Raw genomic sequence first — 15,625 nt, forward strand, 5'->3', positions numbered from 1 at the left:
CCACTGCACCCAGTGCCATGTAGGGGGGCCAATTTCAGGGCCCCCAGTGGCACTTTGAAAAAAATTGTAAAATACTTACCTCTACTTAGCTATACTTATCTGGGGTGGGGTCCCCCATCCAGTGGTATCCCTCTGGTGTGGGTGGGGTGTCCCTGGGGCTTGGGGAGGGCACCTGTGGGCTCTTTCCATGGTGTTTCACGATAGAAATAGGTCCACAGGTGCCCTAACGCCTGCCTTGGCCCAGGCATTAAATAATGTCGGTAAGCAGGCCTAGCGCAATTATTTAGGCCTGCCTCCCTCCTGCGCACCATTTTTGCACTGGAGGATAAATAAGGCGCTAGGGCCTTAGAGTCATTTTCTGGACTGGAACGCCTACCTTGCATCTCATTGACGTAAGGTATGTTCACGCATCCCAAAAATTATTTTAACTCCAATATTTTGACAAGTCTAGCGCCAAAATATAAATATGGAGTTAAGTTTGTGCTGAATTAGCGTAAAAAAATTACGCTATTCAGAGCAAACAGGGTAAAAAAATCTGGGCATCAGTGATTACTTTGTAAATAAAAACATGCCAGTGCCTATAGCTCTCCTCTGAAACACAGGGCTGCTGCAGTTAAATGTGCGAGTATAGAATACTGAGGCAGACTGATCCTAAAGCCATTTTGGGCCCTTTAATCCATTTAAAGCCACTCCCTGCCCTTTCAGCTCACTCTTACAGCTTTCTACTTTCTCCCTTTGTGACGCTTTCCTGTTTTTCTCTTCCTCCGTCTTTCCTATATGTGTCTTTCGCTCGCTGTAAATGCCTGATAAAGAACAATAAGTGCATGCCCTCAAAAATAGGTGCCGGTGCCCTGCACCGGCTCAAATTAAGCAGTGTTACAACTGCCAGGGAGAACGCAGTCAAGCCTTCAAAGCTGGCAAGGTGTTCCAAGGTGCAGCCCCACCCAAGAAGGTGCAGAGTGCAAAGCACTGACTTCCGGTTCTCTAAGGGGAAGCTCAGCTGATCAATCGGCACTTCTCTGCGGTTACACCCAGATTGGTATATTACAAGAGGAGGATTCCAGTTTTAACTTCTCACTCACTAACACTAGGCGGTCTCGCAGACTTTAGGACTTCCAGAATTCTCACTAGGTCTGCCCTCTGCTGTGCGAGAGCTGACATAGCGGGTCTTGCGAAAAGAGAGACTTCCAGCTGTGCTTAGTTACCCTGCAGTGAAGCAGCAAACACGGGCTCAAGTACACACTCACGCCCAGCTCTCCTCCCGTATATCCAGGAAACTGAAAGTATTCCAAAGTCCAGTGTCTGCACAGGAGGAGGAACAATATCCGTCGTTCTTTCTTGTCATGGCGGCAGCACCTCAGTTCCAGAGGGCCGGAGAGGCCACTTGTTCCATCTGTTTGGAGTTGTTTACTGACCCGGTGTCCATTGAGTGTGGACACAGCTTCTGCCGCTCCTGCATCACTCAGTGCTGGGAGAAGCCGGACACGGACCACTGCTGTCCACAATGCAGGACAGTATGTCAAGGAGTTCATCTCCGACCGAACTGGGAGCTGAGGAACATCGTAGAAATGTTCAGATTGACTTTATCACCTGAGAAATCCCAAGACGAGCATCTGTGCCCTAAACACCAGCAGAGGCTGCAGCTGTTCTGTGAAGAGGATCACACGCTCCTGTGCGTGATCTGCCGAGAGTCCAAGGAGCACCGGGAACATACAGTGTGTCCCATAGAGGAGGCTGCCGAGGAGTACAAGGTGAGTGTGTGATTTATAATATCTGCAGTCCTTGTGACACTCAGACAGCTCTGATTACCTGAAGTATTTATTTTACATTTATTTCTAGTTACTTGCACCAGATGGGTATAGAGGAAGTGGGGTGAGTCTTTGCATTGCTCCAATTTAGGAAACAGTTGAAGATGCCACCTCTCTAAAGAACATTACCTTATCTTCATCTCACTCGTCCCATTCCTTCCTTCTCTGAGTAATCTGACAACATTACTGGCCTGGTTTCTTAACAGTAATCTTCATTATCCTTAGTCTGTAGTCCTTGTCACAGTCTTATATTTATAAGGTGATCCCTCTTCATTCACAGGACCAAAACCAGGAAATGGGAGTGGAAATTACATAATCCTACACCCTACGGGTGGTATAAATTATGGTCAATCCCACACCCCTTCCCACTCCTTTTCCGGAAAAGCCAGCAGCTCAAGGGATAGAAGGCTTTCCATAATGACTGTGACGAAGACTACAGACTAAAGATAATGAACATTAGTGGTAAGGAAAGGGGGCATTATCCCTACATCCTAACGTCCTCGTCCCAGTCATTTACAAAGGAGGAATACAAAAGATGAACTAGCCGAAGAACGACACAAGTCACTATTACTGCCATCAACTCTACTATGAATAGTTTGCAGTATTTTTTAATGCAGATTTTCTTTCTTTTGAACCATTGTATATATTTGATATTGAAGGCATTCTGGATAAGCTATACTATTTTGTTTTAAATTGTATATCTTTTATGGATTGATGTCCGAATAAAGATTGAATAAAGATTGATTAAAAATACATAAATATAGTGAAAAGCAAAGTAATATTGAATCTTACTTTAATAATACTGATTGCAAAAACTTGTGAACAGAATGATCCTCCCCCACTCCCTGAATTTTGTAATATTTCACCATCATGTGAGGAGTTGTCCTGGTTCCTGCTTGACAGATCTCTTATAAAGAAACACCTTTAAATTCAGCCCAAATGGTCCCTACACATCTTGTGGATCTGCCTCGGTATTCAATGGGTGAGTAACATCGGAAGCCTCATTAACTATTGAAATAGTTTCTCTAACTCACCTTCTTATAGTAATTGTAAGAAATTGGGTAACTGGTTGATGTCGGTGAAACCCTACTCAAGCAGGAACCACAGTCCCTGTCGGGGTGAAGTCACAAGCACACCCAAAATCAGCCTGTGCTCAACCACCCTGGTAGCTTGGCACAGAGAAGTCTGGCTTAATTTAGAGGGAATGTGTAAAGTATTAATGCAACATTTCAAAAAATAACTGTGAACCAGAGAAATGCAGATTTAAAGATTTCAGTGAAAATAGCACCAAAAAACACAAAGTGCATAATCTGGTTGCGCAGGACCAGAACAAAGTCACAAGTTCAGGCTGACCGCAATAGAGCTCAGGCCAGCTACAGGGACACAGTCAGACCTGCTGTACCCTTGTTCAGAGTACCTTTGGTCCTAGTATTTAAGTATTGCAAGGGCCCATGAGGAGGAGGCGTTGCGTCATTTCAGAGGTGGTGCAAGGCAACAATGCAAGGTACTGCGTCGTTGTTGAGGATACCGTTGACCGGGGCTTGCGATCTGAAGTCTGTCATTGAGGATGTATTTGTACATTCAAGAAGATGCATCAGTTCCGAGGAGCTGCGATGCAAGAACCTGCATCATTGTTGTGGCTGCCGGCGATGAGGGATTTGCGATGAAAAGGCCTGCATGGGGAAAGATTTTCACAGGTGGCGGTTCCGATCTGGGCTGCTGTTCGATGCAAAAATCCTTGCGTCACGAGAAACCTTGCAGCATAGGCGATGCATCGGTTCTTCTCAGGTTTGCGTCACGCAACAGAGATCGGCTGGGAGAGCACCTTCAGGCCCACTTCCAAAGTGTCCAGGTGATGGAGTCTTCTGTCTCTGAGGCTGTAGCCAGGAGGCCCGCCAACTAGCCTTTGGAGTCACTTGGAGTTAACAGATTCAGGTCCAGTCCTTCTCACCCAGGCAAGCGGGAAGCAGGTCAGTACAGCAGGGCAGGAGTCTACAGAGCAGCTGTCCATAGTATCTACAGGTCCGGAAGAGTACTGAAGAAGAGTTGTCTGAGGCCCAATATTTAAACCTGATGCCCTTCCTCTGGAAAGTGGGAGAAGCTTCTAGAAATGATCTTTGAAGTGCACAGGCTTCCTGCCTTCCCTGCACTAGGTCAATACTAACTACAGGGGATATGCAGACCTTTTTGAAGAGGCAGCATTTCCCATTATGCCAGTCATTGCTTATCCAGACACACCTAAGATCTGTATTGTGTGTGGTATTGTGTATCTAGGAGGAATACACACAGCCTGTCAGCTACAGCCTGTCATGTGACCCAGATACAGACTGCAGGCATAAAATGGCTAAGGGAGAAAAATGCTAAATTTCTAAAAGTGGCATTGTCAAAACTGTAATTTAAAATCCAACTTCACCACAAGAGAGGATTTTTTTCATTACAGACCTAAAGACATCCAACATGAACTAGTGACCTGCTTCCATTTGGAGACAGTCACTTATGAAATGTAATAAGGTAACTCCAATGTTAGCCTATCAAAGAGGCAGGCCTTGCAGTAGTGAAATATGACTTTAGGAGTTTTTCACTACCAGAACATGTGGAACTTAATAGTACATGTACTACTTTTCAAATATACAGCACCCTGCTGTACCCTAGAGGTGACTTATGTATTAAAAAGGAAGGTTTGGGCCAGGCCAAAGGTTTATTTAGCCAGGTTGAAATGGCAGTTTAGAACTGTACACCCAGGCCGCAATAAAAGGCCTGAGACATGTGAAGGGCTACTTAAATGGGGTGGCACAATGGGTGCTGCAGGCCCACTAGTAGTATGTAATTTACAAGCCCTAGGTACATGTAGTACCACTTTAGTAGGGCCTTCCAAGTAAATTAACTGTGGCAATTGGGTTTATGCCAATTGTACCATGTTTAGAGAAGAGAGCACAAACACTTTAGGACTAGTTTCAAGTTTCAATATATATGTTTTAGGGTAAAAACGTTAACCATGAAAGAGCACACCAATCGTCACATAAAATATACAATCAGCTTCCTATAAATAAAACAAAAGACATAAAGTACCGGGAATATTGAAATTCATAGCTTTAAGCCAACATATTGCATGTTTCAAAAAAGCTTCCACTGCAAAACACACTGTAATATCAGCCACCATACGAAGAAAATCATGCTCCATCGACCCCACTCCATGGCAAGACCTCTGCAACTCCCTCCCCACATTCTTCCATCACAAGATCATGGAAATCCACGAAAATCCACAACAGCTTCAACTCCTCGCCCCCCACTACCACCACGACCACCACCAACCCCAACGCAACCACCCACACCAACCTCTTGCTCTCCTGGACCTACATGAATGACAAGGACACCACCAAAACCATGAGCACCATCCACTCCGGAGCTCCCTCCGACCCCTGCCCCCAAATGAGCCCCATCATCGCCCCCAACTCCGCATGATCATCAACAGCTCCTTCGAGACCTCCACCTTCCCGGAGAGCTGGAAGCACGCCGAAGTCAACGCCCTGCTAAAGAAACCCAAAGCAGATTCCGAAGACCTCAAGAATTACCGACCCATCTCCCTCCTTCCCTTCCCGGCGAAGGTCATCGAGAAGATCGGCAACGGCCAACTGCCCCACTTCCTGGAGGACAACAACACACTGGACATCTCCCAATCCGGATTCCATAGGAATCACAGCTCCGAGACCACCCTCATCGCCTCAACCGACGACATCAGGACCATGCTCGACAAAGACTAAACCACGGACCTCATCCTCCTGGACCGCTCGGCTGCTGTTGACACCGTCTGTCACCACACCCTCTGCACTCGCCTCTATGACGCCGGGATCCGCCACAAGGCCCTGAACTGAATCACATCCTTCCTCTTCGGCAGAACTCAGAGAGTCCGCCTCCCTCCCTTCCTGTCGGAAGCCACCAAGACCATCTGCGGCGTCCCCCAAGGGTCTTCTCTCAGCCCAACTCTTTTTAACAACTACATGGCACCGCTCGCCAACATCATCCAATCCCACAACCTCAACATCGTCTCCTATGCCAACGACACCCAGCTGATCCTCTCACTCACCAAGGTCCCCGCCACTACCAAAACCAACCTCCACGACGGACTACATGCCATCGCCAACTGGATGGAGAAGAGCCGCCTCAAATTTAACTCGGACAAGACAGTGATATTCATCCTCAGCTCCAACCGTTCCGCATGGGACGACTCCTGGTGGCCAGCCACCCTAGGCACCTACACCCACCACCCACGCACGCAATCTAGGCTTCATCCTAGACTCACCGCTCACCATGACCCATCAAGTCAATGCCGTCTCATCTTCCTGCTTCAACACCCTCTGCATGCTTCGCAAGATCTTCAGATGGATCCCCATCGAAACAAGAAGGAAGGTCACCCATGCCCTCGTCAGCAGCAGACTGGACTACGGCAATGCTCTCTATGCAGGAACCACAGCCAAGCTCCAGAAGAAACTACAACGTATACAGAACGCCTCCGCACGCCTCATCCTCCACATCCCACGCCACAACCACATCTCAGCCCACCTCAGAGACCTACACTGGCTTCCCGTCACCAAGAGGATCACCTTCAAACTCCTCATCCACGCCCACAAAGCTCTTCATGACACGAGCCGTGCCTACCTCAACTAGCGAGTCACCTTCCACGCTCCCACCCGCCAACTCCGCTCGGCCAACCTTGCACTTGCTGCCATCCCACGCATCCATCAAACTACAGCCGGCGGCAGATCCTTTTCCCACCTCACCGCCAAGACCTGGAACACCCTCCCCACCCACTCACGACAGACCCAGCACCTCCTGACCTTCAGGAAATGCCTCAAGACCTGGTTATTTGAGCAGTAGCAGTTCCTTCCCACCCCCCCTTTCAGTGCCTTGAGACCCTAGCGGGTGAGTAGCACGCTTTACAAAGGATTGATTGATTGAAAATAAAGGGCAAAATACCTGCTTTTTTAAATTGGGTAATAACAATCTGTGCCCAAAAGGTTCATACAATTTGCAGAACAGGGTAAAGTGAAACAAAGTTTGAGGGGAAATATCATCACAAGGGCACACAAGAATACTGTTTTAAGCAAACTACCTAAATGGGAAGCAAAAGTTACATTTAGCACTAGTTAGCAGTGGTTAAGTGTACAGAGTCCCAAGGCCAGCAAAAACTAGTTCAGCAAAAAAGTGGAGGGTAAAGGCAAAAAGGTTGGGGTACCCCGCAGAGAGGACCAGGTCCAAAAGCTGTGCTTGAAGCTTTACATCCCTTGTTGGCACTTCTGAAGGTGCCGGTAAATTTGTCAGTTTTCTTGAAGTTCTTTGTACGATTTAAGTATATCAAGTCTGCCCTCTTTACATTCAGAGAAGGGTTTCATCATGAGAAAAAGGATTAGAAAGAAAAGAAGGAAAAACAAATTCCTAGTCCTTACAGCCCAAAGATTGAACCTATGTTAGGAAACCTGGGTCCCTTTTTCACACTTACTCTATCTTCCAAAACCTTCAAACTGGGTTTTTGACACAACAAAGCACCTAATCCATGGGTCCTTGTGCCATGGTGCCTTGTACTCCTAATACGATGCACCCATGGTGTCGTAACCTTTTTTTGACGCAGCGCAACTATTTTTGACGCATCACTGCCGCAACACAGTGATGTGTCAAACCTTGTAAATGAGCCCCAAACTTTCCAAGACACTTTGATGAATTGGTCAGTCGCATTTTTTATGAGGCTAACACAGCAGGGATTGTACACTTTTTTAAGGCTGTAGGATCTGGATTTGTCAACACATTCCAGATGGTGTTTGGAGTTATACCTTCAGCCATTCACTCACTTTTTTCAAGTGTTTTCGGGGGTTCCCCAATTTTTTGGGCATTGGTTGGCGAAGTCTTACTGTTGCTATTTTTAATTTGCAGTGGCTACCCCTTCCCAACTAAAAGGAGTGATGAAGCTCCTACCAGCCCAACTGTGTCGGGAACGCATGTTGCAGTACTTTGGAGCAGCACTATTAGAGAAACTTGACAAGAACTGGTCATTGTCATTTTGGCCAGTTTTCAGCTGTAGGCAGCCCGTTTTCTGTTGTTTATGGCGCCCTTTTCAGACATGCACTAGAGGTATGTCTTGCTTTGCAACAAGTTCTTTCTGTGGACATTAATCTACTGATATTCTCGATAAGGGTTCATTGCCGGAGTTGTCCCATGAGATTGTGGTTGCTACATGACGCCTTCTATGAGACAACCATTGTGGGTACAGTGGCTCCTGGTGCCCCAACATCTGGTACAGCACAGAATTCTGCCCCCTCGGCCGTGACTTTGGATGAGGCAATGGATCACGTGTGCTCCTTCATCCTTTTGATGGTTTTATCGTCTGCCGAAGTAAGATCTAACCTGGATCCTGTCTCCACTGATGCGTTTGATGACCTCATGTTGGACTCCAATGGTTTTTAATTGACACCTTTTTTTTTTTTACAAATTGACTTGTTTTATTTTGGCCATATGCTTTTGCCTGTTCTGCTTGTCACCATGGACATTTAATCTCATTAATGTACATATTTTATATTACGCTTCTGTAGTGAATACTAGTTTGTTTTAATGAGATAACAGGAGTTAGCTTAGCCCTTGGCTTGCAGACTCGTGACCCCGTCACCTAGTGACTTTTAACCTACTTAGCTTGCTCTGTCTTAGCCCATTTAATTATTTAATTCATCTAAGATGGCTGCCTTGTTTATAGTTAGGCCACTTGTTATGCTTTGCATTATCAGTGCCACGGCACTAAGGCATCAAGTGACAAAGACAAACAAACAGTAGGTGTTCACACTTAGGGACTTTCCCTCTCTATACTTTCGAGGGATTTGTTTATAATAATTGCCGCCCCCAGCATGTCTGTTATCTATTGTTTGCGAACACACCTACGTCTGTGGTCCTGGTAGATCTGTATGAATACTTCACACTTTAGTGATATAATCCGAGGGATTCCGACCAGAGGGCATCGCCACCATCGCTGATATCGATGCTGCACGTCGTCTTGAAGCTGACCCAGTCTTCGTGTCCCTGTGGAGTCTGAGATAGAGACCTCATTCCAAGGTAACGAGGGTTGGGAGCTCCTCTCATGGACATGTCATTGGCAGATTAGGTTTAACAAACCCAGCTCTCCTTTAGGTAGGAGGTTAGGCCTAATATATTAGGGTAACAGGACATATTACACCTCTTATGTCTTACATGCTATTGCAAGATGGTGGGGGTCTTCGTAATAATGACTCTTGTCTTCACAATTCTGTTTCTTGCACTATTCATCATCCTAATCATTGCAGCCCATGCAACATATCGCAGATTGCAGTTTTGTTAAATAAAAACTATTGAAACTTTACTGCATCTTCGTTATTGCCTGTGTTTGGTTGAGGCATGATGTATCTGTGAGAAAGGGGTAATCTCCGTCTAACCACAACACTCCCTGAGATGTCTTATTCTCGAGTCCATGTTTAAAGGCTGCCACAAATCACTTTTTACTATTTGTGTTTTTGGTGAGGTGCTGCTAGTGAGCCGGAAGGGTTGGGACGACAGTTGCGACTTGTTGTAGGATAGGCATAGTCGCCTACAAACATAAGTACTGTCATCCTTAAACCAGCAGTCTTGCCCAGAGCAAGAGTCCAAACTACGACATGGCACCACCAACAGTGGTGTTTAGGCACTAATTTAGGGATACCCCGACTATCACTATCCCACAGACAACAGGTACCATAAGTACAATTAAACGGAGACATCTGTGGTCTTTGGGAAATTCCTCCTCAGCTGAAAAGGTAACACCTGATTAAGCTGTAGGTTGCTCGAGCTCGAACTCATAAGAGGACTTTACTCCCCAGTTGGTGTTCCATTTTTCTAAACAAATATGGCTAACGCCATTAACATTCCTGAAAATGCTAGACAAGCTCTGACACAACATTTACTAGCGCACGGCCTTGCAGAGGATGGGTGGGATGTTACTCTTATAATAGAAGATAATGAAGCATACCAAACAGAAACATTTTATTGTTGAGTCACTTTTCCTGAGGTAGACCAAAGAACACATACATTCCACACATATGAAATTGCAAACGTATCTCCACGGTACCGAGCATACCAGTATCATAAAATATTGCTCACATATCAAGAGAATTAGAAATTGTTGGAAGGCGCCCTACCACACATATTACAAAGAGTGAGGCTAGGTCCTTTAGGTAATGACGGACCAACGTGGCCTATGTTCGCCACATACACATCTCATATATATGCCGATAGCAGATCTGCGAGATTTATATAATGAATTAGTGACATTATATGGACGATTGGTTTAGTTCGTAATGCAAACATTGAACACCACACCAGCGTGTCCAGCACCGCCAGCACCTGGTGGATACCAATTGGCTACTGGGATTAATCCACAAACAAAATATACTATTATGGGTAAGGTACCCACAGAACAAGAAAAAATACCGTTCTGGATTGCCCAAAAAACTAATCAGCTGGAAGCTGTTTTTCCCCATACGGAACCACAGGAAAAACATAAACTGCTCACTATGTGCTTGCCCTTTGGGATGGTTCCCTCGGTGGATGACTCTGCCACATGGGGTACAGTCTTCGCTGCCATATATACTACCCCACATGGTACCCCGACACTTGCCAATTTACCGAAAGTGTTAAAACAAGTACAGAATGAGCACGGGGCTGCACCAGCCTTGGATTTGGGGATGAAATTAATGCGTAACTTTGACGCAGTTTCCTCAATAATACTCAGTAATATTAAAGGGAAAGCTGTAGCACTGGCAATACGCCAGCACCTCCGGGAAACTCCACACTTGCAACAAGAGAGACAGCTGCTAAAAATAATTTCCGACATCTATACTAGTATAGGGCGGGATAATTTGGGAGCCAAACCAAAGAAATTGGAGTTATTCCCGTCTACATCCCAACCTCAGCCACAATATCCTGTAACCATGAAGCGAAAGCTCCGGTGAGGAAAATCCTCACCCAACTTGAGTATCAGGGAGTAATTGAGCCCTGTAGATCTGCAATGAATAACCCGTTATTCCCCATTGCAAAGCCAGACCACTCATATAGAATAGTCATTGAATATAGACATTTAAATAGTCATACACGCACATATGCCATACAAAACTCACATAGCACGGCACTAATAAACAATATAGTGCGTAAAAAATATAAAACATTAGACATATCTAATGGCTTTTTCTGCCAGAACTTAGCACATGTAAGTCGGGACCTGAGTGCATTCTCATTTGGCTCTCACAAACGCTTTTGTGGTTTACCTCAAGGCTCTAAGAATAGCCCGGAGCTATTCTCAGACCGTGTAACATCAATATTACATGATATTGATTCCGAGGCGTTATTCTACGTGGATGACATATGTCTCACAGACGACAAACTCGACATTCATCTTGTAAGGGTCGATCGGATCATTTTGGGATTTGCAGATCTCGGTTACAAATTCAACTTTAAGAAAAGTAAGATCACCTTTCTCAGTGTATTGTTCCTGGGATATGAGCTATCAAACGAGGGGAAGAGTCTGGCCCGCACTTTCTAGAGAAATGTGCTCAACTGCACCCTCCTAACACTATTAAGAAACTACAGTCATTACTGAGTTTCTTTATCTTTGGCAGAACATACATTCCAGACAATGCACAACGTATCAAGCCACTTTATGACTTGGTTCAGCCCAGTTTTTCTAGCACACAATGGACAGTTGAACACACACGCATCCTTAGGGAAATGCAACAGGACTTGCTAGAAGCTAAACACTTGCACACATGTGACAATAAAACAAATTTGGTCATCAGAATAATTGCTAGTGCCATTGGATTTACTTATGTCACCTTCAACGAGGGTGACACGGTACCCATAGCATATAAATCACATTTATACTCTAATGCAGAACAGCATTTTGCACCTACAGAAAAGATTCTGATGGCATCTCAGATGGCTGTCGCAAAAGAGAGGCCACTTGCCCAGGGGAAATGCATTATTGTTGTTTCCCCGGTGCCGCCCTTAGAGACCGTCACCAAAGCAAGCGTTCCTCATGCTAAAGCATTACATCCACGTTGGATACAATGGCCAACGTCTCTGACCGCCACTGATGTCGATTACATTTTTGATCCAAAACTTCAGACACAAGAGTTTCTCCAGTACAAACAGGAGTACCCCACTCCTCTAAATATCTTGTCACTAGACAGATACCATACTGTCATATACAATAATGGTTCAGCACAACCTGGTGTGAGTACTAAACATCAATACTCAGCCGCTTGCGCAGCCGTGAGCGGAGTGATGGAAGATGGAGTCTTCCACCCTCACAATACCTACACGCAGACCCTAGGGGACTGCACAGCTCAGTTGGCCGAACTTAAAGCTCTTATATTAGCGCTAGAACACACAGAGCCAGTGTAGGAGGCTGGCCTGGCTTATAGTGGGTACCTAGTGGTATTTACACTTTGTGCCAGGTCCAATTATCCCTTATTATTAGATTAGAGATGTTCTAGCAGCTTAGGCTGATAGAGGTAGCTAAAGCAGAGTAGCTTAGGTTGAACTAGGAGACATGCAAAGCTCCTACTATACAACTTATACCATATAGCACTATATCATAAGAAATACAATACTCAGAGTTACTAAAAATAAAGATACTTTATTTTAGTGTCAATATGCTAAAAGTATCTCAGAGGATATACTCCCTTAGGAGGTAAGTAACATACACAAAATATATACACAGAATAAAATCAGGTAAGTAATACACTTAGAAAATAGAGCAAACACTGTAGAACACAATAGACTGCAATAGGAGACAATAGGCCTAGGGGCAACACAAACCATATACTCTGAAAGTGGAATGTGAACCACGAAGAGACTCCAGGCCTAGTGTAGTGTGTAGAGGGTCGCTGGGAGTGTAAGAAAACACTAAGGGTGTCCAAGATACCCCACCCCAAGACCCTGAAAAATAGGAGTAAAGTTACCCTAATACCCCAGAAAGACAGTAAAGTCGAGATAGGGGATTCTGCAAAGACAACAACTGACTGCAATGCACTGAAGATGGATTCCTGGACCTGTAAAGGAAGAGGACCAAGTCCAAAAGTCACAAAAGTGTCCAGGGGGGCAGGAGCCCACTAAACCCCAGATGAAGGTGCAAAAGGGCTGCCTCCGTGTGGAAGAAGCGAAAGATTCTGCAACAACGGAAAGTGCCAGGAACTTCTCCTTCGGTCAGAAGATGTCCCACGAAGTGCTGGAGGAAGCAGAGTTGTTTCTACGCAGAAGAACCGCAAACAAGCCTTGCTAGCTGCAAGAGTCGCGGTTGAGGATAAAGGATACTGCCCGGTCCCAGGATGGACCAGGAAGTCGTCACTTGGAAGAGGAGACAGAGGGGGCACCCAGCAACGCAGGGAGCCCACGCAGAAGCATGCAGCACCAGCAGAAGCACTTGAACAGCCATTCAAGAAATCCGAGCACGATGGTCAACTCAGCAACACAAAAGAAGGTCCCACGAAGCCGGAGGTCAACTCAACGAGTTGGGAAATGAAGGATGGAGTGCTGGGGACCTGGGATAGGCTGTGCACGAAGGAATCTTTGCAAGAGTGCACAGAAGCCATAGCAGCTGCAGTTCACGCAGTACACAGGATTACTGTCTGACGTGGGGAGGCAAGGACTTACCTCCACCAAACTTGGACAGAAGGACCACTGGACTGTGGGGGTCACTTGGATCCAGCTCCTGTGTTCCGGGGACGACGCTTGTCGAGATGAGAGGGGACCCAGAGGACTGGTGAAGCAGAAGTTTGGTGCCTGCGGTAGCAGGGGGAAGACTCTGTCAACCCACAGGATATTTCTTCGGGATTGCCAGGGCAGGGTGAAGGCAGACAGCCCTCAGAGCATGCACCACCAGGAAGCAGTCGAGAAAGCTGGCAGGATAAGGTGCTACAATGTCGCTGGTAGTCTTCTTGCAACTTTGTGAGACTGAACATTTTACTACTTTCAGCACTGGGTAGCTCCCCTCCGAACATTTGCAGAGCGTGCAGGCGAAAGTGACTGGATGAAAGAACCTGTGTTATGCATTAGAATATTTTGTAGTGGTTACACTGTGCATGTGAAACCGGACAGAAGAAAAGACAGTGGGCCAGATGTATAATGCATTTTTGCAGTCGCGCCCTATTGGGCTGTTTGCGACCGCAAAAATGCAATTTGGTATGTATGAATTCCAATTTGCGATTCAGTAACGTGTTACCGAATTGCAAATTGGAATTGCAGCTACAAACTGATTTGGTATTAGGAAGGGCCGTGTCAAGGGCATCCCTTCCTAATACTGAATAGCAGTGTTATGTATGAATGTTTTGTGACCAGAATGCGGTTGCAAAACATTCACATTTTACCACCTACTTCAAGTAGGTGGTAAACCATTTACAAACGGGAAGGGGTCCCCAAGAGGCCCCCTTCCTCTTTTTGAATGGAAGCAAAAACGGACCACTACCGACTCTTAAAAAATGAAAAGAAAACTTTTCATATTTCTTTTTTAAACGCATCCCATTTTCCTTTAACCCCTTCCCCACCATGGACATAATGCTTACGTACTTGGCTGCGGCACTGAGGTGCCAAGGACGTAACCGTTAGCGCTCCCCCCATGAGCCTACCTCCCCCTCCCATCCCCCCAATGACGTCTGATGATCACACACTGACCTCATCAGAGGCTGCCCCCACCGCGCTGAAAGCATGGCTTCCAGTGCGATCAGGGGGAAATGCTTTGCATTTCTCTTCCGATCATGGGGCTGGGGACGGCACAGAGACATGAAAGGAAAGGAAAGGCCTTTCCTTTTCTTTCATGTCTCTTTGAGCATTTCTGCAGCCCGATTGCAACGCGATCGGGCTGTAGAAATGCCCACTAGACACCAGAGATTTGCGTTGTCTTTTGTTTTTTTGTGTATTTATGTCTAAGGGGAGTGGCCCCATTGGCACGGGCCACTCTCCAAGGGGGCATTATATTAGTAGGCCTTTTCTGCCCTCTCTGGGGGGCAGATGGGCCTATGTTAAGTAGGCCAATCTGCCCCGGGGTGGCAGAAGCCACTAGAAGCCAGAATTTTTATTTTAACGTTAGGAATGAAGGGGAGCAACCCCTTGAGCAAGGGTAGCTCCTCTGGGGGCCAATTTTTTACTAGGCCATTTCTGCTCCTCCTCAGGGCAGATCAGCCTATTTTAATTAGGCCAATCCACCCCCAAGGGTGGCAGAAACCACTAAACACCAGGGATTTTATTTTTTTACGTCACTTTCACGCAGGGTGAGCGACCCATTAGGCAAAGGTCACTCCCCTGGGGGGCAAATTTATTTTAGGAAAATTCTGCCCCTCTTGGGGCACATTACTGTTGGCCTTTGGGGGCAGATCAGCCTATTTTTGTAACGCTCATCTGCCCCCCAGGTGTGCAGAAAGCCCACCAGACAACAGGGAAGAATTGTTTTAAAAAAAGAGGGTGGGGATATGGCCATACCCCCACCCCAGATAAATGGGGCAATGTTGTTTGGGGCAATTACCCCCGATCCACTCCCTGGGGGGGGGAGGGCAGAAAGCCTACTAGATGCCAAGGAATGAAAAAAAAAATAGTGGGATGGTAGCTACCAACCTGTATGGGCATGGTTTTTCCCCCACACCAACTGAAGGGGGTAACAGTCTTTCAGCTCTCCCCTGCACACTAAAACATCTTAGCCCATGGCAAGCAAGAGGACATTTGATTATTTTGGGTTCTGGTTTTACATTTGGGCCATGAGAGTTTGATTAACTCTAAAAATC

General features: G+C 46.1%; 1 protein-coding gene across 2 annotated transcripts in view; it reads left to right on the forward strand.

The window, feature by feature from the left end:
* The first annotated feature begins 1,015 nt into the window (after positions 1-1,015).
* The window catches only part of LOC138299195 (E3 ubiquitin-protein ligase TRIM11-like), a 199,480-nt gene continuing 184,870 nt past the window's right edge, over positions 1,016-15,625 (forward strand). For both annotated transcript variants that reach the window (XM_069237296.1, XM_069237297.1), the window contains exon 1: positions 1,016-1,751. In XM_069237296.1, coding sequence (XP_069093397.1) covers positions 1,344-1,751 — 408 coding nt within the window. In that variant the 5' untranslated portion in view covers positions 1,016-1,343. The remainder of the gene's footprint in view (positions 1,752-15,625) is intronic.

Source organism: Pleurodeles waltl, chromosome 6, assembly GCF_031143425.1.
Source record: "Pleurodeles waltl isolate 20211129_DDA chromosome 6, aPleWal1.hap1.20221129, whole genome shotgun sequence".
NCBI lineage: Eukaryota > Metazoa > Chordata > Amphibia > Caudata > Salamandridae > Pleurodeles > Pleurodeles waltl.